Source organism: Eleutherodactylus coqui, chromosome 11 (genome assembly GCF_035609145.1).
Source record: "Eleutherodactylus coqui strain aEleCoq1 chromosome 11, aEleCoq1.hap1, whole genome shotgun sequence".
Taxonomy (NCBI): domain Eukaryota; kingdom Metazoa; phylum Chordata; class Amphibia; order Anura; family Eleutherodactylidae; genus Eleutherodactylus; species Eleutherodactylus coqui.
Window position 1 is genome coordinate 116,805,607 of NC_089847.1, and position 27,748 is coordinate 116,833,354.

The 27,748-nt window shown below is 41.2% G+C and overlaps 1 protein-coding gene across 1 annotated transcript in view; it reads left to right on the forward strand.

The window, feature by feature from the left end:
- Positions 1 to 27,748, forward strand: part of MYBPC3 (myosin binding protein C3) — a 215,067-nt gene that overhangs the window by 147,528 nt on the left and 39,791 nt on the right. The window contains exons 18-23 of the mRNA XM_066583331.1: positions 15,817 to 15,846; positions 19,670 to 19,806; positions 23,787 to 23,852; positions 24,996 to 25,155; positions 25,872 to 25,976; positions 26,300 to 26,488. Of these exons, the coding sequence (XP_066439428.1) occupies positions 15,817 to 15,846; positions 19,670 to 19,806; positions 23,787 to 23,852; positions 24,996 to 25,155; positions 25,872 to 25,976; positions 26,300 to 26,488 (687 nt within the window). The remainder of the gene's footprint in view (positions 1 to 15,816; positions 15,847 to 19,669; positions 19,807 to 23,786; positions 23,853 to 24,995; positions 25,156 to 25,871; positions 25,977 to 26,299; positions 26,489 to 27,748) is intronic.

The following is a 27,748-nucleotide window of genomic DNA, read 5'->3' on the forward strand; positions in this document are numbered from 1 at the left end:
ATTAGTAGTACAGATATTGGTGGCATTATTAGTAGTACAGTTATTGGGGGTATTATTAGTAGTACAGTTATTGGGGGTATTATTAGTAGTACAGATATTGGTGGCGTTATTAGTAGTACAGTTATTGGGGGTATTAGTAGTACAGTTATTGGGGGTATTATTAGGAGTACAGTTATTGGGGGTATTATTAGTAGTACAGTTATTGGGGGTATTATTAGTAGTACAGATATTGGTGGCGTTATTAGTAGTACAGTTTATGGGGGTATTAGTAGTACAGTTATTGGGGGTATTATTAGGAGTACAGTTATTGGGGTTATTATTAGGAGTACAGATATTGGTGGCGTTATTAGTAGTACAGTTATTGGGGGTATTAGTAGTACAGTTATTGGGGGTATTATTAGGAGTACAGTTATTGGGGGTATTATTAGGAGTACAGTTATTGGGGGTATTATTAGGAGTACAGTTATTGGTGGCATTATTAGTAGTACAGTTATTGGGGGTATTATTATTAGTACAGTTATTCGGGGTATTATTAGTAGTATAGTTATTGGTGATATTAGTAATATAGTTATTGGTGGTATTAGTAGTAGTACAGTTATTGGTGGCATTATTAGTAGTATAGTTATTGGGGGTATTATTAGTAGTATAGCTATCGATGTTATTATTATTAGTACAGTTATTGGAGGTATAATTAGTAGTATAGTTATTGGTGGCATTATTAGTAGTACAGTTATTGGGTGTATTATTAGTGGTACAGTTATTGGTGGTATTAGTAGTATAGCTATTGGTGGTATTAGTAATATAATTATTGGTGGTATTATTAGTAGTACAGTTATTGGGGGTATTAGTAGTAGTATAGTTATTGGTGTTTTTATTAGTAGTACAGTTATTTGGCGTATTAGTAGTATAGTTATTGGTGGCATTATTAATAGTATAGTTATTGGGTGTATTATTAGTAGTACAGTTATTGGGTGTATTATTAGTCGTACAGTTATTGGTGGTATTAGTAATATAGTTATTGGTGCCATTATTAGTAGTATAGTTATTGGGGGTATTATTAGTAGTATAGTTATTGAAGGCATTATTAGTAGTACAGTTATTGGTGGCATTATTAGTAGTATAGTTATTGGGGGTATTATTAGTAGTATAGTTATCGATGTTATTAGTAGTACAGTTATTGGGGGTATTATTAGTAGTATAGTTATTGGGGGTATTATTTGTAGTACAGTTATCGGGGGTATTATTATTAGTATAGTTATCAGGGGTATTATTAGTAGTATAGTTATCAGGGGTATTATTAGTAGTACAGTTATTGGTGGTATTATAAGTAGTACAGTTATTGGGGGTATTAGTAGTATAGTTATTGGGGTATTATTAGGAGTACAGTAATTGGGGGTATTATTAGGTGTACAGTTATTGGGGGTATTATTAGTAGTACAGTTATTCGGGATATTATTAGTAGTATAGTTATTGGGGGTATTATTAGTAGTACAGTTATTGGTGGTATTATTAGTAGTATAGTTATTGGTGGTATTATTATTAGTACAGTTATCGGTGGTATTATGAGTAGTACAGTTATCGGGGGCATTATTAGTAGTACAGATATTGGTGGCATTATTAGTAGTACAGTTATTGGGGGTATTATTAGTAGTACAGTTATCGGTGGTATTATGAGTAGTACAGTTATCGGGGGCATTATTAGTAGTACAGATATTGGTGGCATTGTTAGTAGTACAGTTATTGGGGGTATTATTAGGAGTACAGTTATTGGGGGTATTAGTACAGTTATTGGGGGTATTATTATTAGTATAGTTATTGGGGGTATTATTAATAGTACAGTTATTCGGGATATTATTAGTAGTACAGTTATTGGTGGTATTAGTACAGTTATTGGGGGTATTATTAGTAGTACAGTTATTCGGGATATTATTAGTAGTATAGTTATTGAGGGTATTAGTAGTACAGTTATTTCGGATATTATTAGTAGTACAGTTATTGGTGGTATTAGTAGTATAGTTATTGGTGGTATTATTAGTAGTATAGTTATTGGTGGTATTATTATTATTAGTACAGTTATTAGTGATATTATTAGTAGTATAGTTATTGGGGGTATTACTAATAGTATAGTTATTGAAGGCATTATTAGGAGTACAGTTATTGGGGGTATTAGGAGTACAGTTATTGGGGGTATTATTAGGAGTACAGTTATTGGGGGTATTATTAGGAGTACAGCTATTGGGGGTATTATTAGGAGTACAGTTATTGGGGGTATTATTAGGAGTACAGTTATTGGGGGTATTAGTAGTATAGTTATTGTGGGTATTATTAGTAGTATAGTTATTGGTGGCATTATTAGTAGTATAGTTATTGGTGGCATTATTAGTAGTACAGTTATTGGGGGTATTATTAGTAGTATAGTTATTGGGGGTATTATTAGTAGTACAGTTATTGGCGGCATCATTAGTAGTATAGTTATTGGTGTTTTTATTAGTAGTATAGTTATTTGGGGTATTAGTAGTGTAGTTATTGGTGGCATTATTAATAGTACAGTTATTGGGTGTATTATTAGTCGTACAGTTATTGGTGGTATTATTAGTAGTATAGTTATTGGTGGCATTATTAGTAGTATAGTTATTGGGGGTATTATTAGTAATATAGTTATTGGTGGCATTATTAGTAGTACAGTTATTGGTGTCATTATTAGTAGTATAGTTATTGGGGGTATTATTAGTAGTATAGTTATCGATGTTATTAGTAGTACAGTTATTGGGGATATTATTAGTATAGTTATTGGGGGTATTATTTGTAGTATAGTTATTGGGGGTATTTGTAGTACAGTTATTGGGGGTATTAGTAATAGTTATTGGGGGTATTATTAGTACAGTTATTGGGGGTATTAGTAATACAGTTATTGGGGGTATTATTAGTTGTATAGTTATTGGTGTTTTTATTAGTAGTACAGTTATTTGGGGTATTATTAGTAGTACAGTTATTGGGGGCATTATAAGTAGTATAGTTATTGGTGGCATTATTAGTAGTACAGTTATTGGGGGTATTATTAGTACAGTTATTGGGGGTATTATTAGGAGTACAGTTATTGGGGGTATTATTAGTAGTATAGTTATTGGTGTTTTCTATTAGAAGTACAGTTATTTGGGGTATTAGTAGTATAGTTATTGGTGGCATTATTAGCAGTACAGATTTGGGTGTATTATTAGTAGTACAGTTATTGATGGTATTAGTAGTACAGTTATTGGGGGCATTATTAGTAGTACAGTTATTGGGGGTATTATTAGTAGTACAGTTATTGGGGGTATTAGTAGTACAGATATTGGTGGCATTATTAGTAGTACAGTTATTGGGGGTATTATTAGTAGTACAGTTATTGGGGGTATTATTAGTAGTACAGATATTGGTGGCGTTATTAGTAGTACAGTTATTGGGGGTATTAGTAGTACAGTTATTGGGGGTATTATTAGGAGTACAGTTATTGGGGGTATTAGTATAGTTATTGGTGTTTTTATTAGTAGTACAGTTATTGGGGGCATTATTAGAAGTATAGTTTTTGGTGGCATTATTAGTAGTACAGTTATTGGGGGTATTATTAGGAGTACAGTTATTGGGGGTATTATTAGGAGTACCGTTATTGGGGGTATTGTTAGTAGTATAGTTATTGGTGGCATTATTAGTAGTACAGTTATTGGGGGTATTATTATTAGTACAGTTATTCGGGGTATTATTAGTAGTATAGTTATTGGTGGTATTAGTAATATAGTTATTGGTGGTATTATTAGTAGTACAGTTATTGGTGGAATTATTAGTAGTATAGTTATTGGGGGTATTATTAGTAGTTTAGCTATCGATGTTATTATTAGTAGTACAGTTATTGGGGGTATAATTAGTAGTATAGTTATTGGTGGCATTATTAGTAGTACAGTTATTGGGTGTATTATTAGTGGTACAGTTATTGGTGGTATTAGTATTATAGCTATTGGTGGTATTAGTAATATAATTATTGGTGGTATTATTAGTAGTACAGTTATTGGCGGTATTAATAGTACAGTAACTGGTGGCATTATTAGTAGTACAGTTATTGCGGGTATTATTAGGAGTACAGTTATTGCGGGTATTATTAGTAGTACAGTTATTTGGGGTATTAGTAGTATAGTTATTGGTGGCATTATTAATAGTACAGTTATTGGGTGTATTATTAGTCGTACAGTTATTGGTGGTATTAGTAATATAGTTATTGGTGGCATTATTAGTAGTATAGTTATTGGGGGTATTATTAGTAGTATAGTTATTGGTGGTAATAGTAGTAGTACAGGTATTGCTGGTATTATTAGTAGTACAGTTATTGGGGGTATTATTAGTAATATAGTTATTGGGGGTATTATTAGTAATATAGTTATTGGGGGTATTATTAGTAGTATAGTTATTAGCGGTATTAGTATTAGTACAAGTTATTGGTGGTATTAGCAGTATAGTTTTTAGTGGTATTAGTATTATAGTTATTGGTGGTATTAGTATTACAGTTATTGGTGGCATTATTAGTAGTATAGTTATTGGGGGTATTATTAGTAGTATAGTTATCGATGTTATTAGTAGTACAGTTATTGGGGGTATTAGTAGTAGTACAGTTATTGTGGGTATTATTAGTAGTATAGTTATTGGGGGTATTATTAGTAGTATAGTTATTAGGGGTATTATTAGTAGTATAGTTATTAGGGGTATTAGTAGTACAGTTATTGGGGGCATTATTAGTAGTACAGATATTGGTGGCATTATTAGTAGTACAGTTATTGGGGGTATTATTAGTAGTACAGTTATTGGGGCTATTATTAGTAGTATAGTTATTTGTGGCATTATTAGTAGTATAGTAATTGGGGGTATTATTAGTAGTATAGTTGTTGATGTTATTATTAGTAGTACAGTTATTGGGGGTATAATTAGTAGTATAGTTATTGGGGGTACTATTAGCTGTATAGCTATTAGGGGTATTATTAGTAGTACAGTTATTGGGGGCATTATTAGTAGTATAGTTATTGGTGGTATTAGTAATATAGTTATTTGTGGTATTAGTAGTACAGTTATTTAGGGGTATTAGTAGTATAGTTATCGATGTTATTATTAGTAGTACAGTTATTGGGGGTATAATTAGTAGTATAGTTATTGGAGGTATTAGTAGTATAGGATTGGAGGTATTAGTAATATAGTTATTGGGGGTATTATTAGTAGTACAGTTATTGGTGGCATTATTAGTTGTACAGTTATTGGGGGTAATATTAGTAGTATAGTTATTGGGCGTATTAGTAGTACAGTTATTGGTGGCATTATTAGTAGTACAGTTATTCGGGTTATTATTAGTAGTATAGTTATTGGTGGCATTATTAGTAGTACAGTTATTGGTGGTATTATTAGTAGTACAGTTATTGGTGACATTATTAGTAGTATAGTTATTGATGGCATTATTAGTAGTATAGTTATTGGGGGTATTATTAGTAGTATAGTTATTGATGTTATTAGTAGTACAGTTATTAGGGGTATAATTAGTAGTACATTTATTGGTGTTATTATCAGTAGTATAGTTATTGGGGGTATTATTAGTAGTATAGTTATTGGGGGTATTATTAGTAGTACAGTTATTCGGGGTATTAGTTGTACAGTTATTGGTGGTATTATTAGTAGTATAGTTATTGGTGTTTTTATTAGTAGTACAGTTATTTGGGGTATTAGTAGTCCAGTTATTGGTGGCATTATTAGTAGTACAGTTATTGGGGGTATTATTAGTAGGACAGTTATTCAGGGTATTAGTAGTATAGTTATTGGGGGTATTAGTAGTACAGTTATTGGGGGTATTATTAGTAGTATAGTTATTGGTGTTATTAGTATTACAGATATTGGTGGTATTATTAGTAGTACAGTTATTGGGGGTATTATTAGTAGTATAGTTATTGGTGTTATTATCAGTAGTATAGTTATTGGGGGTATTATTAGTAGTATAGTTATTGGGGGTATTATTAGGAGTATAGTTATTGGTGGTATTATTAGTGGTACAGTTATTGGTGGTATTAGTAGTACAGTTATTGGGGGTATTATTAGGAGTACAGTTATTGGGGGTATTATTAGGAGTACAGTTATTGGGGGTGTTATTAGTAGTACAGTTATTGGGGGTGTTATTAGTAGTACAGTTATTGGGGGTATTAGTAGTACAGTTATTGGGGGTATTAGTAGTAGTACAGTTATTGGGGGTGTTAGTAGTAGTACAGTTATTGGGGGTATTATTAGTAGTACAGTTATTGGGGGTATTATTGCTAGTACAGTTATTGGGGGTATTATTGGTTGTACAGTTATTGGGGGTATTATTAGTAGTACAGTTATTGGGGGTATTATTAGTAGTACAGGTATTGGGGGTATTATTGGTAGTACAGTTATTGGGGGTATTATTGGTAGTACAGTTATTGGGGGTATTATTAGTAGTACAGTTATTGGGGTATTATTAGTAGCATAGTTATTGGGGGTATTATTAGTAGTATAGTTATTGGGGGTATTATTAATAGTATAGTTATTGGGGGTATTATTAGTAGTATAGTTATTGGGGGTATTATTAGTAGTACAGTTATTGGGGGTATTATTAGTAGTATAGTTATTGGTGGTATTATTAGTGGTACAGTTATTGGTGGTATTAGTAGTACAGTTATTGGGGGTATTATTCGGAGTACAGTTATTAAGGGTATTATTAGGAGTACAGTTATTGGGGGTATTATTAGGAGTACAGTTATTGGGGGTGTTAGTAGTACAGTTATTGGGGGTATTATTGGTAGTACAGTTATTGGGGGTATTATTAGTAGTACAGTTATTGGTGGTGTTAGTAGTACAGTTATTGGGGTATTATTGGTAGTACAGTTATTGGGGGTATTATTGGTAGTAGTTATTGGGGGTATTATTGGTAGTACAGTTATTGGGGGTATTACTGGTAGTACAGTTATTGGGGGTATTATTGGTAGTACAGTTATTGGGGGTATTATTGGTAGTACAGTTATTGGGGGTATTATTAGTAGCATAGTTATTGGGGGTATTATTAGTAGCATAGTTATTGGGGGTATTATTAGTAGTATAGTTATTGGGGGTATTATTGGTAACATAGTTATTGGGGGTATTATTAGTAGTACAGTTATTGGTGGTATTATTAGCAGTACAGTTATTGGGGGTATTATTAGTAGTACAGTTATTGGGGGTATTATTATTAGTACAGTTATTGGGGGTATTATTAGTAGCATAGTTATTGGGGGTATTATTAGTAGTATAGTTATTGGGGGTATTATTAGTAGTACAGTTATTGGGGGTATTATTAGTAGTATAGTTATTGGGGGTATTATTGGTAGCATAGTTATTGGGGTTATTATTAGTAGTATAGTTATTGGGGGTATTATTAGTATAGTTATTAGTGGTATTATTAGTAGTATAGTTATTGGGGGTATTATTAGTAGTACAGTTATTGGGGGTATTATTAGTAGTACAGTTATTGGGGGTATTATTAATAGTATAGTTATTGGTGGCATTATTAGTAGTACAGTTATTGTGGGCATTATTAGTAGTACAGTTATTGGGGGTATTATTAGTATAGTTATTAGTGGTATTATTAGTAGTATGGTTATTGGGGGTATTATTGGTAGTATAGTTATTGGTGGTATTATTAGTAGTACAGTTATTCGGGATATTAAAGTAGTATAGTTATTGGCGGTATTATTATTACTATAGTTATCGATGTTATTATTAGTAGTACAGTTATTGGGGGTGTTAGTAGTACAGTTATTGGTGGTATTAGTAGTATAGTTATTTGGGGTATTATTAGTAGTACAGTTATTGGGGGTATTATTAGTAGTACAGTTATTGGGGGTATTATTAGTAGTATAGTTATTGGGGGTATTATTAGTAGTACAGTTATTGGGGGTATTATTAGTAGTACAGTTATTGGGGGTATTATAGTTATTGGTGGTATTAGTAGTAGTACAGTTATTTGGGGTATTTTTAGTAGTGCATTTATTGGTGGTATTAGTAGTAGTAGAATAGTTAATAGTATTATTAGTGCTATTGTTAGTAGTAGTATAGTTATTAGTGGTAGTATAGCTGTTATTACTATTAGTATAGGTATTGGTGTTAGTATTATTAGTATTTTTAGTAGTAGTACTGTTATTGGTGGTAGTATCATTGTTCTTAATATTAGTATTATAGTTATTGGTGTTTGTAGCATTTTTAGTGTTATTACTAGTAGTAGTACAGTTACTAGTAGCATATTAATATTAGTAGTAGCATACGTTTTCCCGCGTGTGCAATCAGCACGCCAGGGGAAAATGACATCCACAGGTAAAAAATTACCTGCAGGTGCCCAGTAATTCCCTATAGGCGCGGATCGCATGTGAGGATTTTTAAATTCCATTTTTGCCGTGGACATAAGGCCTAAGGCCTCCCTCACACTGGCATTCGTAAAAACGCTGCGTTTGCTGCACTTTTCGCAGCACTGGCATGCGTTTTGGCTACATTTTCAGAACATCTGAAAACTTTGCCAAGGAGGCTAAAAATGCCTGAACTGAGCCAACTGGCATAGCAACCCGCGTTTAACGCTATAAAAACGCAGAACAAAGTTGTGCCGCTTTTTCAGCAGTGCTGAAACCGCAGCCCATTAACTTCAATGGGAGACACACAGATGAGAACGGCCAAAGAAAGAACATACAACGCTTTCAAAACGCAGTGTTAGAAACACTGCGTCTTCAGCCTTGTGTGAACAGCCCCATTGGAATGAATGGGAGCCGTGTACAGCGTTCAGCGCAGCGCTGAAAACACAGCACTAAACACTGTACAAAGACGCCTGTTTGAGGGAAGCCTAACGCATGCCCAGATGGGGCACCACAGTAGGCACATGGCGTATTTTGTGCTTTTCGGAGGGGCAGATTTACTTGCATCAAAATATTATATGCCGACCTAAGTAAACACACTAATGTGAAAAACGTATTGAGACGCAGCCCCTTGATACATGTAGAGTATCTTCTGGCCATCCATGCGCCAAATATTAAACTACACTAGCTCTTAACTTATGTAGATTTTAGCTATAACTTCTATCAGTGTCTGCCATAAATTATACAACGTGATGGGCACAAAGTGTCCCCGCCCTGCAGCGCTAAGCCCCGCCCAGTTGTAATAAAAATAATGGAGTAGGCGTAAAATACTAAAAGGCTACACATTTTGGCTCACAAGATACTGTGCGCCAAATTGTGTGACTTTTATACATGTAAAGACTACAGTAAATCTACCCCATCGTGCCCAGATGGGCACATTCTCCCAGCTACACGATGTGTGAGCGATGCCACAGAGAGAGAAGAGCTACAGACCTGGATGTGTCCTCTTCAAGATGTCACGATCTACTGAGAGCAGAGAGTTCCGCTGTAGAACACTGGAGATTCTGCACCAACTGTGACATCATGTGATTCTATGATGTCACAGTGTGATGTCAGTGTTGTTAGTAGTAATAAAGTTATTGATGGTAGTATCATTGTTACCATTATTACTATATGAATGTTATGTGTTAAATGTTTGACTCGGTTATTACCGGTACCAAGTGCTAAGCCGGACAACGGTCCCAGCAGAGCAACCAAACCAATGTAAACATGAACCCCGCGTGTTGTGTGCGCCGGGTCTGGACGCTTCCTGCGATGTGACGTGTATTTAGTCTGGCTCTTTCTGCAGCAACATGAATATGTGTTTGTCTAGATGTAAAGTTCCTAGACCGTTGTGTAGTGTATGTGGTCCAACCGCGGTGGTGAAAGGATGACCGGCACAATAGGTGCCCCGTCCATCCTCCACCGGCGTCTCACCGTTATTATTATTACTATACGTATATTTCTGTTATTATGGAGGTATGCAGCAGCCATTACTGGCTGGACCTTCTACCCCAATTGTCACCCCATGTGATGCCTATGATGTCATGCTGATTGCCAACAAGTCCTGCTTTACAGTAAGGACAGTAAGGCGTCATGTCCACGGCCCGCAGCGGATTCCACCGGGCCCGCAGACATGAGGCTGGAAAATATAATATACTCACCTGTCCAGTCGCTGCGGGGCTCTCCTCCTCCAGGGTGGCTGGATCTTCTCTCTTCTGCCCGGCAGATGCGCTCAGGACGCCGGCGGCATGCTGTCTTCTTTTTTCTTTATACTCCTGCTTTTCCGCGGTCCTGCAGAACAGACACAGTGACAGCTGCGTCAGTAGGACGAATCTAGACGTCTTCTATTGGCTTCAATGGAAGCCACGGGAGCCGTCCGCGTGGGAAAACTGCACAAAAATGGAACATGCTGCCGTTGTTTACCCGCGCTTGCGATCCGCATGCCGGGGGAAAATGACATTCGCAGGTATTTAATTACCTGTGGGTGCCCAATGATTCTATGGGCGCGGATCGCACGGGTCGCCCCGCGCGGTTTTTTAACTTCCATGGAGGGGCAGATTTACTTGGATCAAAATATTATATGCCGACCTAAGCAAACACACTAATATGAAGAGTGAAAAACGTATTGAGACGCAGCCCCTTGATACATAAAGAGCGTCTTTTGGCCATCCATGCGCCAAATATTAAATTACACTAGCTCTAAACTTCTGTAGATTTTAGCTATAATTTATATCAGTTTCTGCCATAAATGATAAAACGTGATGGGCACTAAGTGTCCCCGCCCTGCGGCGCTAAGCCCCGCCCACTTGTAATAAAAAAATAGAGGCAGCGTAAAATACCAAAAGGCTACACATTTTGGCTCACAAGATACTGTGCGCCAAATTGTGAGACTTTTATACATGTAAAGACTACAGTAAATCTGCCCCATCGTGCCAAGATGGGCACATTCTCCCAGCTACAAGATGTGTGAGCGGTGCCACAGAGAGAGAAGAGCTACAGACCTGGATGTGTCCTCTTCAAGACGTCACGATCTACTGAGACCAGAGAGTTCCGCTGTAGGACACTGGAGATTCTGCACCAACTGTGACATCATGTGATTCTATGATGTCACAGTGTGATGTCAGTGTTGTTAGTAGTAATAAAGTTATTGATGGTAGTATCATTGTTACCATTATTACTATATGAATGTTATGTGTTAAATGTTTGACTCGGTTATTACCGGTACCAAGTGCTAAGCCGGACAACTTTTATAGCGTTTAATGCTATAAAAACACAGAACAAAGTTGTGCCGCTTTTTCAGAAGTGCTGAAACCGCAGCCCATTAACTTCAATGGGAGACACACAGATGAGAACGGCCAAAGAAAGAACATACAACACTTTCAAAATGCAGTGTTATAAACACTGTGTCTTCAGCCTTGTGTGAACAGCGCCATTGGAATGAATGGGAGCCTTGTACAGCGTTCAGCGCAGCGCTGAAAACCCAGCACTAAACACTGTACAAAGACGCCTGTTTGAGGGAAGCCTAATGCATGCCCAGATGGGGCACCACAGTAGGCACATGGCGTACTTTGTGCTTTTCGGAGGGTCAGATTTACTTGTATCGAAATATTATATGCCAACCTAAGTAAACACACTAATGTGAAAGACGTATTGAGATGCAGCCCCTTGATACATAAAGAGCGTCTTTTGGCCATCCATGCGCCAAATATTAAACTACACTAGCTCTGAGCTTATGTAGATTTTAGCTATAACTTCTATCAGTGTCTGCCATAAATTATACAACGTGATGGGCACAAAGTGTCCCCGCCCTGCAGCGCTAAGCCCCGCCCACTTGTAATAAAAATAATGGAGTAGGCGTAAAATACTAAAAGGCGACACATTTTGGCTCACAAGATACTGTGCGCCAAATTGTGAGACTTTTATACATGTAAAGACTACAGTAAATCTGCCCCATCGTGCCCAGATGGGCACATTCTCCCAGCTACACGATGTGTGAGCGGTGCCACAGAGAGAGAAGAGCTACAGACCTGGATGTGTCCTCTTCAAGACGTCACGATCTACTGAGACCAGAGAGTTCCGCTGTAGGACACTGGAGATTCTGCACCAACTGTGACATCATGTGATTCTATGATGTCACAGTGTGATGTCAGTGTTGTTAGTAGTAATAAAGTTATTGATGGTAGTATCATTGTTACCATTATTACTATATGAATGTTATGTGTTAAATGTTTGACTCGGTTATTACCGCTACCAAGTGCTAAGCCGGACAACTTTTATAGCGTTTAACGCTATAAAAACGCAGAACAAAGTTGTGCCGCTTTGTCAGCAGTGCTGAAACCGCAGCCCATTAACTTCAATGGGAGACACACAGATGAGAACGGCCAAAGAAAGAACATACAACGCTTTCAAAACGCAGTGATAGAAACACTGCGTCTTCAGCCTTGTGTGAACAGCCCCATTGGAATGAATGGGAGCCTTGTACAGCGTTCAGCGCATCGCTGAAAACGCAGCACTAAACACTGTACAAAGACGCCTGTTTGAGGGAAGCCTAACGCATGCCCAGATGGGGCACCACAGTAAGCACATGGCGTACTTTGTGCTTTTCGGAGGGGCAGATTTACTTGCATCGAAATATTATATGCCGACCTAAGCAAACATACTAATGTGAAGAGGGAAAACCGTATTGAGACGCAGCCCCTTGATACATAAAGAGCGTCTTTTGGCCATCCATGCGCCAAATATTAAACTACACTAGCTCTGAACTTCTGTAGATTTTAGCTATAACTTCTATCAGTGTCTGCCATAAATGATAAAACGTGATGGGCACAAAGTGTCCCCGCCCTGCAGCGCTAAGCCCTGCCCACTTGTAATAAAAATAATGGAGTAGGCGTAAAATACTAAAAGGCTACACATTATGGCTCACAAGATACTGTGCGCCAAATTGTGAGACTTTTATACATGTAAAGACTACAGTAAATCTACCCCATCGTGCCCAGATGGGCACATTCTCCCAGCTACACGATGTGTGAGCGGTGCCACAGAGAGAGAAGAGCTACAGACCTGGATGTGTCCTCTTCAAGACGTCACGATCTACTGAGACCAGAAAGTTTTGCTGTAGAACACTGGAGATTCTGCACCAACTGTGACATCATGTGATTCTATGATGTCCTGTGATGTCACCGTGTGATGTCACCGTGTGATGTCAGTGTTGTGTATCAAGTTTAAAGCATTAAGGAGCAGTTGAGTTAATGTTATAAATGATGGCTATGAAGCCGGTGATTAGTGTCCTGATGGCAAAAATAATCCAACACACAGAAAAATAAAAAGGTTATGGTGCAACAACTAAAAAAATGATTTTTATTGTAAGTGTTTGATTGCGCAAAAGTAGAAAGACATAAAAAACCAATATAAACAGTATCACTGTAATCCTAATGACCACAGAAATGACGACTTGTTCACATCTCGCTCTCTTTGCTGCTGGGTTCCATTTAGGTTTCATCTGGATACTGGTTGTCATTGATGGACACCTGTGACAGAACCCCATAGTGCAGGGGGGCCACCGAGGGCCACATCAGCCTTATGGCTGCCTTCAAAAGGCCGATTCTAATTGTGAATTGTAAGACAGTATAGTAAAAGTGAACCCCACAGTGGCCCGAGTGGTAATAAGGACCCCCATAGTGACGAGTGGCGCACACGATATATATATATTAGACAGCTGCACGCTATTATACACATATATCTACACACACATATACATACACGCACAGGTGCACATTATATATATATATATAATCACACACACACACATACATACATACATACATACATACATACATATGCACACAAGGACACTTCTGCACTTTTATACACATTTTTATACTTACCTGCACTGGCAGGTATACCGGCTGCTCTCAGTCCTTCTTGGGGCCCTCCTGCACACTTGGGCCCCTGGTGTCTCCCCAGGCCTGCAGCCATGAACAGAGGTAGGCCTGGTGAGAGGAGCTCAGCGCTGACCGGCTCTCACCCTGCAGCTGCTCCTCCTCAGCGCAGCTCTCCTCACACCAGGGATCATGTTCTCTGCACTCTTCTTCCCTCCTCCGCGGCCCTTGTCAGTCTGCTATCGGCACTCCTCTATTACTGTCTGCACTAGACAGAACAAGCCGAGAGAAGATCGCCTACTGACAGCAGCATGGAGGGAACTTACTGCACAGCCGGCGGGCCACAGAAAATGAGGTGGCGGGCCGGATTCGTCCTGCGGTCCTTGTGTTTGACACCTGTGCCATAGAGGATAGAAAAGCAAGATCTAAACAGGCCTTTAACCCCTTGAGTGGCGGGTTTCCTACCACCCTGTCGTGCCAGGGTAGGTTTTTTAAAATGGTCTAATCATTGAATTTCAACTAATTTTGCAGTTGCGTCTCAAGAGCCATAACTTTTTCATTTTTCCATTGACATGGCCATATAAGGGCTTGTTTTTTGCAGGACAAGTTGTGATTTTTTAAACGGGGGGGGGGGGGGGGGGGAGGAAAAAAGAAATGGGGAAAAAAGAAAAAAAGGGGCCATGTCATTGAGGGGTTAAATAATGTATTAACTTCCTTCTCTGGGTCATTACGATGCACACGGATACCACATGTGTGATTTTATTTTTGATTTTTTACAAAGTAAAGGGAGACAAGTGTTTTTATAATTTTTTTACTTTTGTTTTTTTTTTTTGTCCCTTTAGGGGACTTCCACAGGGACCCATCAGGACCCCCTGATCACATTCCAGGGGTCCGATGGTGACAGCCCTTTACATGCTGCAGTGACAGCCCTTTACATGCTGCAGTCACGTAGACTGCAGCATGTAAAGGGTTAACACAGCAGAGATCGGAGGTTTTCTCTGATCTCTGCTGTAAGAGCTGGTACCTAGCTGTCCTCTGACAGCCAAGCACCAGCTCTCCCTGCCACAGAGAACAACTGCTTGCTTCTGACAAGCCGATGGTCTCTATGGCAACCTGTAAACAAAGCAGGAGACTTAGAAGCAGGAGATTGCCGGCAGATCGGCAATATCTTCTGCTTTTTCAAAGCCCTTGCTTTGTTCTCTGTGGGACTGTGCAGGCAGAGCACAATGTCACAGCTTGTGGCATTGTGCTCTGCAGCTGCCATAGTGATACATAGCCCGGAAATCTTCCGGGCTATATCACTATCGGCAGTGGAGCTCGTCCCGGAAAATTTCCGGGCGTGCCACTCAAGGGGTTAAAGGGATTGTCTAGTTGTAAACTATTAATAGCCTATCAGCAGGATACGTCCTTAATAGTAGATTGAGAAGGGTCCCTTGCCAGAGACAATTAGTTTTTTTGCTGTGCCTGTGTCCTTGTGCACTTAGCTGATTTCTACAAGAAGCAGACAGCTCTGTTCTCACTGCAGAGGCCAGGCTTGGTATTGCAGACCCAGCTTGTTTTGAAGTGAGTGGAAACCTTGCCTGTAATACCAAGCCTGGCCACTATAGTAAGAACAGAGCTGTTTGCTTCCTACAGAAATCAGCTCAGTACATGAGCACACTGGCCAAGCAAACATCTGATTGGCAGAGATCCCGGGTGACAGATCCCTGCCGATCTATTATTGATGGCCTATCTTACAGGCCATCAGGCCTTACAGATAAGCCATCAATAGTTTACAACCCCTTTAATATGTCAGTTAAACTAAATGCTATAAGGAGCTGTAACTATGGCCCTGCCTAGAAGTATGAATTTAGAGGCACGCTATGTACCTCTATGGGCGCCCTATCACAGCTGTGTGCATGAGCCCTAAAGTTTTTGTATCCTCGTGCAAAGAACTGATATAATGGAATGAATATTGTATGATATAATCCATCTCTTTCTTTTGCTTTGTCTTTCCTCAGAGGTGAAAATTGACTTTGTTCCCAGAGAAGGTATGTTCCACGTTACTACCACGGACTTCTTGGTATAGTTATACTTTATGTAGACACGACTGGCTGATATCATAGTCATCCTCCTCAGAGTACGGGTATGACGGATGTATCCTTTCATGTATGATCAAGTGGATACTAGAAAATGTCATATGTGGAAATTCAACCAACCTGCAGTTCCCATTGAGAACTCTAGGGGGTATCTTTTTTGTTACTATGATATTGATCGGTTGTGTCATAGAGTAGATGCACTTTCTTGTGCCATCATTTGTCATGCTTGAAGATTTCTACTAACATAGTCTCATTTCTTTGCCTATTGCCGGGCAGATGTCATAGCGTACTTGCTGCGTGCTGCTTCCGTGACTCTGGCGTGCGGCACGCCGGGTCACATATGCGTGTAAGTCCGGCCTAAAACTGCATTTTTCTCTTTAAAGGGGTTTTCCGACACTTTACAAAATGTCCCGGGGTATTAAAAGAATAAAATAGCCATTACTCACCCTTCTACTACGCCTTTGGTCCAGCTAGGTCTACCTGATCCCTATCGCTCCAGTCCCTGCTGATTCAGGAAATGGTGACGTCACATTCATCACTCACATGACCGCTGCGGCCAATCGCTGCCTTCAGCAGTCATGTATGCATGAGTGGCATGTGACCAGCGGGGCCAGCGATTGGCTGCAGCGGTCATGTGAGTGATGAATGTGACGTCATTGCCTCCTGAATCAGCATGGACTGCAGCGGAGGGGACCTGGTTGGCAGCGCTGGACCAGAACCAACATGAAAGGGGGAGTTAGGGGTATTTTATACTTTTTATATAATTACCTACACTGGGGCAAGTTTTTTAATTATTTAAAAACCCTTTTAAAGGGAACCTTTCACCAGCTTCATGCTGTCTGAACCATGAACCTGGAACAGATATGTACAGTTCAGAATAAACACCTTTAAAGTTTGACTTAGAATGGAGCTCTGACTCATGGGGGCGACACCACACCGGCCTCTCCCCACCCGCATCATGTAGACCAGCAGTGTCAAATTCATTTTAACCAAGGGCCACATCAGCCTAAGGTTGCTTTCAAATGGCTGATTATAAGTGTAAGACTGTATTGTAATTGTGACGCCCATAGTGGCCGCAGTAATAATAGTTACCCCCATAATGTCCCTAGTAGTAATAGTGGCCCCTATAGAGGCACCAGAAGTAATAGGTTCCCTCGTAGTGGCCCCAGTAGTAATAGTGGCCCCCATGGAGGCCCCAGTAGTAAAAGTGCCCTCCTTAGTGGCCCCAGTAGTAAAAGTGCCCCCCATAGTGGCCCCAGTAGTAGTGGTGACCCCCATAGTGGCCCCATTAGTAATGGTGACCCCCTTAGAGCCCCATTAGTAAGTGTCCTCTATATTAGTGGCTCTAGTAGTAACAGTGCCCCCCATAGTGGCCCCAGTAGTAACAGTGCCCCCCATAGCGGCCCCATTAGTAATGGTGACCCCCATAGTTAGTGTCCTCCATATTAGTGGCTCCAGTAGTAATGGTGCCCCCTAGATTGTCCCCAGTGATAATAATTGATGCCCATAGTAGTCCCAGTAGTAATGGAGATCTCCTTATTGACCTCTGGCCGGGCAGCATCCCTACAGGCATTCCACTTACCTATCCTACAGCCAGAGGCGTAACTTGAAGCTCCCGGGCCCCGATGCAAAACTTGTAAAAGGGCCCCCAACTATAATGCTTTATTCATAGTACTGGGTTCCCTATATGGAGAAGAGAGGCCTTATGGGCCCCTAAGGCTCCTGGGCCCGGGTGCAACTGCATCCTCTATAGTTACGCCCCTGCCTACAGCCCCAGTCCAGAGTCTGTGACCACTGACCTCTCTCTTCAGAGTCTGCATTGCGTATAGGACGGCACACGCCGACACCGGGTGGTGCGGGGAGGGGTTAGAGGTCACAGACTCTGCACTGCTGCTGCTGGGCTACATCTGCTGGTTTGGTGAGTGGAGTGCTTCTCAGGTTGCTGCAAGACCGGCGGGCCACATAAAATGAGGTGGCGGGTCAGATACAGCCGGCGGGCCTTGTGTTCAACACGTGTGGTGTGACCGTTAGCTCTCTTCCCTTTTATGTATAGGGGAAGAGTTGTCACGCTACATGATGTGGGCGGGGAGAAGCTGGCGTGCTCCGCCTCCATGACTCCAAGCTCCATTCCAAGTCCAACTTCAAAAAATGTTTATTCTGAAACATTTGCAGTGTTTCGGAATAAAAAACCTCCACGGGGGCAATGGGCATGCCTGGCCGGGTTCACGCTGCCGTCATTCCGGCCACATGAACATAGTGACACGTTTTTACTTTAATCTGCCAGTTCCTGCATTCTATTTTATCAATTCATTTGATTGTCGCTACTAATCAGATACTAAAATTCTACGCTAAATCCACCAGCAAAAAATGCCACTAAAGTAGCAGAGCTGAGTTTGTCATTTGTTTGCACAAGATCTCAAAATGTCCAAAATGTTTCAGAATGTGCTCTTGGGCCTCTTTCACACGGGCGACGGCGATATCGCATCAGTGTTCGGTGCGATATCACTGTGTTTTCTCGTGACAATATTGTGATTTTGTGTTGCCACAAAGTTGCGGGTGGTGCTACAAAGTCACGTGACTTTGTAGCGCTCTTTTGCCAGGAATTCGGAGGGGGGGGGGCTTGAAATATAAGCCCTAGCGTGGGTGCGCGGTTTTGTGCGCACCTACTGTATGTACGCACACACTCGTTCTCACTGGGCGGATTCCCGACGGAAATCCCGCTGCGGCTGTGCTCTCCTCCCATAGAGGAGAGCACGGCCGCAGCGGAAAAAAAAAAGAATGGACATACTACGGTCGGCAAATCCGCGCCGCAGCAGGTTTGCCGTCTCGTGTGGGGATTAGCGGCCGTGTGGGGATTAGCGGCCGCATGCGGATTTGCCGCGGCGAAATTCCGCACTGAATTTCCGCGGCAAATCTGCCCCATGTGAACCCAGCCTAAAAGAGCCATAAACTGTATCAATAATCCAATGCTGAAAACCCATTTTCACAGTCACCCAGTATTGTTCGTAAACTAGATGCATCAGGGTAGGTCATCAGTATTATTCTCCCTGGAAAACCTCTTTAGTAAGCTAAGCTCCATAAGTATACAGTCAAGAGGATGAACTGTCATATTCCTGTGTGACAGAAGCCTCTAATCATCATCAGTAAATGTGATGGCAGTTTGCCTCCCCTGTGAAGAGCTTGTACGGTATAGTCCATGCAGATTTATCATACAAAAATTATGAAAAAGTGACTCCTGGAGAGAACAGAGAGACAAGTAATTCCCAGGCGGTCACAATGAGCTCTCATGACCCATCTAAAGAGAAGGACTCCTAGAACACTCAGATAGAAAGGAATAACTGAACCATGTAAGAAAACACGTGCCAATCTCTAAAAGGCTAATTTCACACGAGCAAGCGTGATATGGGGCCGTGAAACTCAACCCGATATCTCACTAGGGAACATACGATATCCCCGCCGATGCAAGGCGTTTTTGGGTCAAATCTTGCGTAATTTTCTCGGCCATGTGAAAGCGGCCTAAAAGAGGTGCTCCCCTGGAAAGGGTGCGTGTTTAGAGTTCTATCTGCATATAGAAATTTGGCAGCTGCGCACTGTAAAACATTGGCACCAAATTGGCTACGTGTGGACCATAGGGATAAAATATGTTTATATGGTGGGGATTTAAGTACATCTTAAATTTCTCATCATGGTCCGTCTATCTGTTTGATGTTTGTATCATCTCTGGGCCTCCATTGTTGTGTTCCCTAATGTCAATTGGGTTATTCAACATCATCAGAGCCTCCAAAGATCAAGTTGGACTGTGTGAGTGGAAATGCCGACACCATCATTGTTGTTGCCGGGAATAAGCTGCGTCTTGATGTTCCCATCTCTGGAGATCCCACACCTACTGTTATATGGAGTAAAGGAGATAAGGTAAGAACTGACCCTACGTTCCTTCTGGATCTTTCTTGATACCTTTAAAGAGCAATTTCGGTTGGATAGGAACATTCTACTTCCTGTCTAGGTTCTTGTCTACAGGGGGCGGTATTTTACCAATTCATAGCCCCCGGTGATAGCTTTTGAAATGTCAGATGTTATGTCAACATGTATATGAAAGGGGTTGTACCAGAATTTGAAGTAATTCCCTATGCGTAGGATAGGGGTTAACTTGCTGACCAGTAGGGGTCTCACCACTGATACCCCCACTAATTTCGAGAATGGGACTCCCGCAGTGACGTAACTCTGAGTAGAGCACTTGCCGCACATGTGCAGTCAGTGTTTTATTCATTTCAATGGGGGTGATGGAAATACCCGAGCGTGGGGAAGCAGTGACCCCACAGTGACGGGGAACATGAGACTCCCGTTCTTGAGATCGGTGAGGCCCTCTCCAATCAGCAAGTTATTGTGGGAAGGGGATAGCTTGAAATTCTTTTACAACCTCTTTAATGGGCATTAAAGGGTATGTCCAGCTATACGAAACAAATGCATGCTTAAAGGGATTATCCAGAGATAGATACATTCCCCAAGTGGTGTCGATGCCTTCACTTCTGGCCCGGCTTTGACACCAGATCACGTGATGTGGACCTCTCATTGTCAATGACATCATCGGAGAGGTATGTCTGATTGGCTGGTATCAATAACTAAGCCATCCCTCTTATCTGTTATGAAGGGGGCTGGCTTAGTTATTGGAATAAGCCATTCAGCCAGCCCTCTCTGATGATGTAATCAAACACAAGAGGTCTACACTACTTGACCGAGTGTCGGAGTTGGGCCAGAAGTGAAGGTGCTGGAACCGCTGGACCCGAACTGGATTGTGGTAAGTTTCTGTCTCTGGATATCCTTTTTAAATAGGTTGTTTGGTTTAGAAAACCCATTTTGATTCACCCTATTAGGAAATTCTGAGTTAGTAGAGGAGGATCCAATGTTCAGGACCCTCATTTATTATCTAGAACAGAATGTAACTACAAAGACTGTGTCTAAACCTGGAGGACCAATAAAACTGTGTTACAGGAATGGTCTATTAATTTCAATGGGCTCCATGTAATTCTTCATTTTCCCTGTGGTGGCGCTGGAGGGAAATTGAAAACACTTGCTGCTGGATTCCCTTACAGAATACATCAGATTATTAGGTCCCAGCAGTGGACTTCCTGTGATCAGTTTAACATCATGGGACTCTTAACAGGTCGTCTAGTTCACTGCACCACCTGATTTTTTTTTCTTCAGTAGTGTCTCTCACCATTAGACAAATTTGCAATCGTAACTGGAAGTTCCCTTTAACCCCTTCCCAACGTGTGCTGTACATGTATGGCACATGTCTGGTGTCATTGCATGGAGTCTTCTTGAGAGCTGAGCCTGTTCCATACGCAGCAGGTGTCGGCTGTCTTTGACTGCTGACACCAACCCACAACAACTGTGATCCGGGAATAATTCCAATTGCGGCTGTAAATCATTTAAATGCCATTCTGACAGCTGCATTTTAATGTTCCAATCAGGATTAAAATGTCCCATCTGTTCTCCCCAGCGATAAGATTGCAAGGTGCTGTTCAGGTGTTATCGCAGTCTGGAGCCTGCTGAAAGCCCCAAGTGCTGCCATGAATGCTTGCCTTTTAAGTTGAACCTGTGGAATGTCTTAATAGAATGCCCATTAAAATACAATATACTGCAATACTATAGTATTGCAGTATACTATATAAGCAATCAAATGATCGCAAGTTAAAGTTGCCATGGGGGACTAAAAAATAAAAATATGGAAAATAAAGATTTTTTTAAATTATTACAAAAAATAAAAAATATTAAAATTAAAAAAAAATGTTTTCAGGTCATTGCATCAAAAAATTAAAAAATGTATGTTGCTGTCTTCATAACAGTCCAACTTATTAAAATATTAAATTATTAATCCCGCACAGTGAATGCCATCAGAAAAAAAATATGCAATGCACCCCGAATCCAAGAAATAATTGAATAAAAAGCAATCAAAAAGTGGTATATATCCCAAAAAAAGCTATCAATGAAAAAAAACTGCAGGTCACCTCACAAAAAACAAGCCCTCATAAACCTGCATCAATGGAAAAATAAAAAAGTAATGAATGGGGATGGAGAAAAAGGAAGGGGGTTATTGCACATTATTATGCATGTTTACATACTATCAGCAAATAAGGAAGATGGAACAGTAGCTCTGTCAGACCCATTGATTTGCACAAATGTTGCCATCCAGTAGGCGGCTCTGTCGAGGTATTGTTCCATCTTCCTTATTTGCATATATTTCCCAGAGGAGCATGCATGGCCTTATAAGTCTCCTCACTCACCTCCTAGGTCAGTGGTGGCGAACCTATGGCACGCGTGCCAGAGGCGCCACGCAGAGCCCTCCCGGCTGGCACGCGTTGCCGTCGGCTGCTCATTACATTAGTGAATACTGGCAGGGGTGCCGCGGCTCCCCTGCCGGCATTCACTCACCTATCTGCGTTGATCCTGGTGCACAGTGTGAGGTCAGCGTGCAGCAGGGATCCTCCTCCCCTGTCCCCTGATGTCTTTTACTTGGTTGCGGAAGAGCAGGGGAAGGAGGCGTCCGGCAGCACACTGACATCAGTGTGCACCTGTGATCAGCACTGCTGGCGGTGCGCCGGGCAGAGGAGCAGCGGCACTTCCAGGAGGAGGAGGGGGTAAGTATGTGGGTCCCGGGGAATATGGGGGGCCACTTTAGGATGTCACTATTACACTGGGGGCGGCTGTGGGGTGTCACTATTATACTGGAGGACGCTCTGGGGGGTCACTATTACATTGAGGGCCACTGTGGGGGGTCACTATTACACTGGGGGCCGCTGTGGGAGGTCAGTATGACACTGGGGGTCACTGTAGGGGGTCAGTATTACACTGGGGGCCACTGTAGGGGGTCACTATTATCGCTGGGGTATGTTTACATGTGGTGGAAATGGGCAGGGCTGTTTAAAAATAGGGTGCAGATCTTGACTGCTTTTTGGATGCAGAAATGCTGCGGAGTTTTCCACCGAAATTTCCGCTGAGGACATTCTGTAGTATTTCCGTGTCCAAAAAGCAGTCAAAATCTGCACCCTGTCTATTTTGAAGCTGCCCTGTCCTTTTTAGAACGACGGGGGTAAAATCATACATTGTGATAAGCCCCGCCCCCTGACATGCTGGCACTTTGCAATAGATAAGTGGGTTTTGGGTTGCAGTTTGGGCACTCGGGCTCTAAAAGTTTCGCCATCACTGTCCTAGGTGCTCTCCTTAAGGAGAGATGATACCCTTCTCGACCTACTCCCTATCTAACATGTCACTACCGGTAGATATTGGCAGCTGTGAAGTGAGAGCCCCCAAACATTAAAGTTAAGAGGCTTGAAGAGCACTTTTATGTCCTTTTGGCTCTGAATCTCCAAACTGCAGTATGTTTATGGCACAACCAGTGAAACCAATATGATTGGACTATCGGTTAGCACTGGTTACTGTGGGGGCATTTCAGATTTCCTGGTTGCCAATTCCTCCAACCAAGGATGTAACTATAGAGGTCGCAACTGGGACTTTGTGTCTAAAGGAGCTCCAAAGCCCCTCTAACTTCATCGGAGGATACCGGTATTATAAATGGCACATGATGGGTGGGGTCCTGTTACAGATTTTAATTAGGTCTGAGGAACTTCAAGTTGTTCCTCTGGCTGCATCTATTTGCAGAAGTTTCTATAAATGTTCTCATTGATTCTCAAGGACCCCTGTAGGATTTCGAAGAATGTCTTGTAGACCAAAATGTTTGACCTCACTTTTGCTCCTTGTGGTTTTTCACTTATGTCCGTGATCTCACCAGCAGCTGTCTTGAGCACAACATTTGTCAGCCTTCCATTATCAACCTCCAATATTTCCGTACCCTCTACTCCTTCTTTAGTCTTAGCTTTATTTCCCAATATCAGGTCATTGAGCAGACCCTTATCAGGACCAAGCCCGAGCCAGGGGCGGAGGTCAACGACGATGTGGATGTAAGTGAGCACACCTCGCCTGTGAAGCATAAAGAAGTGTAAAACGTGCACAATAAGTTATTTCACGCATGAATGGTCTGTTTTGTGATCATGCTCAGCTTTTCTTCACTGTTGGGCTTCCTTCATACACATTCTTTGTGGCATTTTTGGGGGGCTGGTAAAAAAAATGGCATGAATTTCATGCATTGTTTGCATCATCTTTCTGGCTGTTTTTTTTTATATACACAAATGTTTTATGGCATGTTTGTTGTTTTTTTTTTTTTAAATATACTGCAAAAGTTTTGAGGATATTGAACTTTTTTCTATCCTCTTCGTAGAGTGGGACATATTTGTTTCAAAGTAAACTTTGCACTGTCACAAGGGCCACAAATATATTAAAGAGGTATTCCAGAGTTTTTTAAAGTTTTCAGCCATCAACTGGATAGGTAAAAACTGGTAGATTGGTGGGGGTCTGACTGCTGCGACTCCCACAGTCTTGAAAACGGAGCTGTGTGTCGCCTCCAAAAGAACGAAGCGGAGGTCACGTAGGTGCACCGCCACTCCATTCCTTTTAATGGGGCGACAGGAAATAGCCTGGTACAAAGTGCTCAGCAAGCTCCCGGCATTGAAATGAATGGAGTGATGGTGCGTCTGCACGACCTCTGTTTCATACCCTTGAAAACCAACTGGACCCCTGTTCTTGTGATCGGTGAGGGTTGTAATGGTCAGACCCCCACCGATCTATCACTTTTTACCTAACCAGTGGATGGGTGAAAACTTGAAAAAAACATTGTCTCAAGTATACCCCTTTAAGATTAACAAGCCTCTTAAAACATGTGTTGTATCTGGCAGCACTTCCGTGTACCGGACTGAAATCTACACCAGTTAAGTGCTGCCCCAGGTTTCAACTATAATTCACACCAGTTCCTGCTCTAACTTATAGTAAATTTGAAGAAAGGTGGTGGAGGCTAGCGTAAAAAAGCCAAAAGTCGCAAATTATGGCATACACCATAATTTGTAACATTTTGTATGTCAGAAACCAGGCATACAAGAATTGACAAATATGTCCCAGTGCGTGTAGTCAAGTGAATCTTCTCACTTCTGTCTCTCGGAGGTCAGTATTCTCTCTTTCTTGAAGTTTAGAATAATAAACTTGTAACTTAGATCATTTCAGAAGCCCATGGCAGAGTCCATGTGGAGACCTTCCCGGACCACTGTGTGTTCACCATTGAAGGGGCAGAGAAGTCAGATGAGGGGGCATATACTGTCCTCGTTAAGAACCCAGCTGGAGAGGATGCGGCTACCATTAATGTGAAAGTAATTGGTAAGACCCTAAAGAGACCATTAATATAGATAGTGTTGAAGGACGAAGATGATACATGTACAGGTTCTTCTAAATTAGTGGTCTTCAGCTAGTGGCTCGGAATCCTTTAACATGGCTTAATTTGCACACCTTTATAAGCACTGATCAATGAGAATTGCACTAGTTTGTGTGGCCTTCAGCCAGTGACTCGGAATCCTTTAACATGGCTTAATTTGCACACCTTTATAAGCACTGATCAATGAGAATTGCACTAGTTTGTGTGGCCTTCACATAGGCTGATTGAGGTTGTATGAAGGCCCAACAATCACTCATGTGATTGATCATCCCCCATTCTGTTTCATCACTGTCGGAAGAACATTTTTTGTTCGCATGGGGAAAACGACTTTTGGTGCCATTACATAGTTCAAATCGAGACGTCTAAAAGGACATTAATGTGGATTCCGAGCCCCTGGTTGGTGACCACTGATGTAGAAGAACCATTCCAGGAGTACCTTCTAAAGTCTTAACGTAGAAGGCTTCTTAGTTAAGCAAAATGTTGGGGAATGAGAAGATTGACATAAATTCACTTTATATGCAATTTCAACTCATGTGGTGTTTGAACATAGATGCAAACAGTGGCCATGTACCCATTGTACCCAACTAACACATGATACATTACTTTCGAGAGTCAACCTATAGTCATCATTTATGATCTTTTCATTGTCCTCTTTCGTCAGAGGTCCCAGATCCACCTGAGTCCCCCAACATCCTGAACATTGGAGAAGATTTCTGCACCGTTCAGTGGGAGACACCCAAGTATGATGGAGGGATGCCAATCCTGGGTGAGTAGTGGACAGACAAGACAACCCTTGCTATCCTTGGGTACGCCAAGACTTCTGGGGGGAGGCGGGTTCCTATTTGAACATCCAAATAATACGCCTGCATTAATATAACTCTACAAGTCAAGTTGTGCATCTTAGTTATATCTGTTTCTGAGGAAGATGGGTGACAACCAATATGGCCATCACTACAACTCCAACCATTCTGATTTTTTGTCTTATTGCTCAGCACTAATCCACAGCTTTAGTATTATTTCATAATTACATAGAGTTGCATCTAGGAGCTATGAAGTAGTCAACCCTTATTTGTATCACTGGCTCTGCAGGTTACATTTTGGAGAGGAAGAAGAAGAAAAGTTTCCGTTGGATGCGGCTAAACTATGAACTGGTGAAGGAGCTGAGCTATGAATCTAAACGTATGATTGAGGGCGTGATCTATGAGATGAGGATCTATGCTGTAAATACCATTGGCATGTCTCGTCCCAGCCAGCCATCTCAGCCCTTCATGCCAATTGGTAAGTTGTAAATAAATAGTGTATTGCCTTCAACTGTATCCAGTGCCTGGGGTTCCTTGGACCAGAGTTCTAATGGGGTGTCCAGGGCACACCAGAAATATTCATTCTGGGGGCCTCCTGTACAGCTACATGCAAATATTACTTGATCCCCATTCATGGACAGCACACGGCCATGTGAATTGTCTCTAAGTATGGAAAACATATAAACATTATATGAAGGTTGGATTTTCATTTTGGACTGAAGTAAGGCGTTGATTCTGTCCTATCTTATTATGTGACGCATTTCACAATGTATTTGTAGTGCTGCCTTGGAAATGTGAAGCACATGGGAAACCGAGTCCGAGTGAATCTAATAACTGCTGTCTGGTCAATAGTCATTCCCTTAATGTTTGAAGTCATATGAGATATTTAGAGTCTTGTTTATGGTCTGTAGCAGCTGTAGCTCATGGAGAGATGAGATTGCTTGGCTACTTGGGGACTTTTCACACAGTGCGGAATATTTCTGCAACATCCAGCGAAAGACACAGCTTAGGGGCCCTTCAGACGACCATATTTAAACCGTGCAAAATACGCTGAGAATGGAACCCATTGATTTCAATGGAGTCCTTCTCAATACTCTTTTTGCACGTGCGTGAAAAAAAAACGTAGCGTGCTCTATTTTTTAGGCACATTTGCGCACCAAAGGTCCCCATAGATTCACAAATGCGCACTTAATATGTGCACAATACGCTGCGCAATTCCACAGGAATAGATGCTGGTGGCAGAAGTCTATGAGATGCGCTAAATGTTTTATAGACCGTGATCTAATCCAGTGTTTCTCAACTTCAGTCCTCAGGGACCCCAACAGGTCATGTTTTCAGGATTTCCTCAGTGTTGCACAAGTGATGTAATTATTGTCGGTGCCTCAGACATTGCCACAGGTGTTCTTACCATAGGATATCCTGAAAACATGACCTGTTGGGGGTCCATGAGGACTGGTGTATATCCCGATTAAAGCTCTTGTACAGGGCCTGCCTGAATACCGTTTTTTTGAGATATGAGCAGTACAGAAAGAACGTGGACCTGCTGAAGATACTACAATAGTGCGAAAATAAGACGGCCGTATACTGCAAGGCTTAGGCCCCCTCCACACGGGCGTATTTGTGCGCATTTTGGTCGTGCAAAAAACCCCAAAACACTGCAAAGTCTCCATTTAAGTCAATGGGGATGCACATGTGCATGTAAAATACACTGGGAGATAAGTGAAACACTGCGGAATCA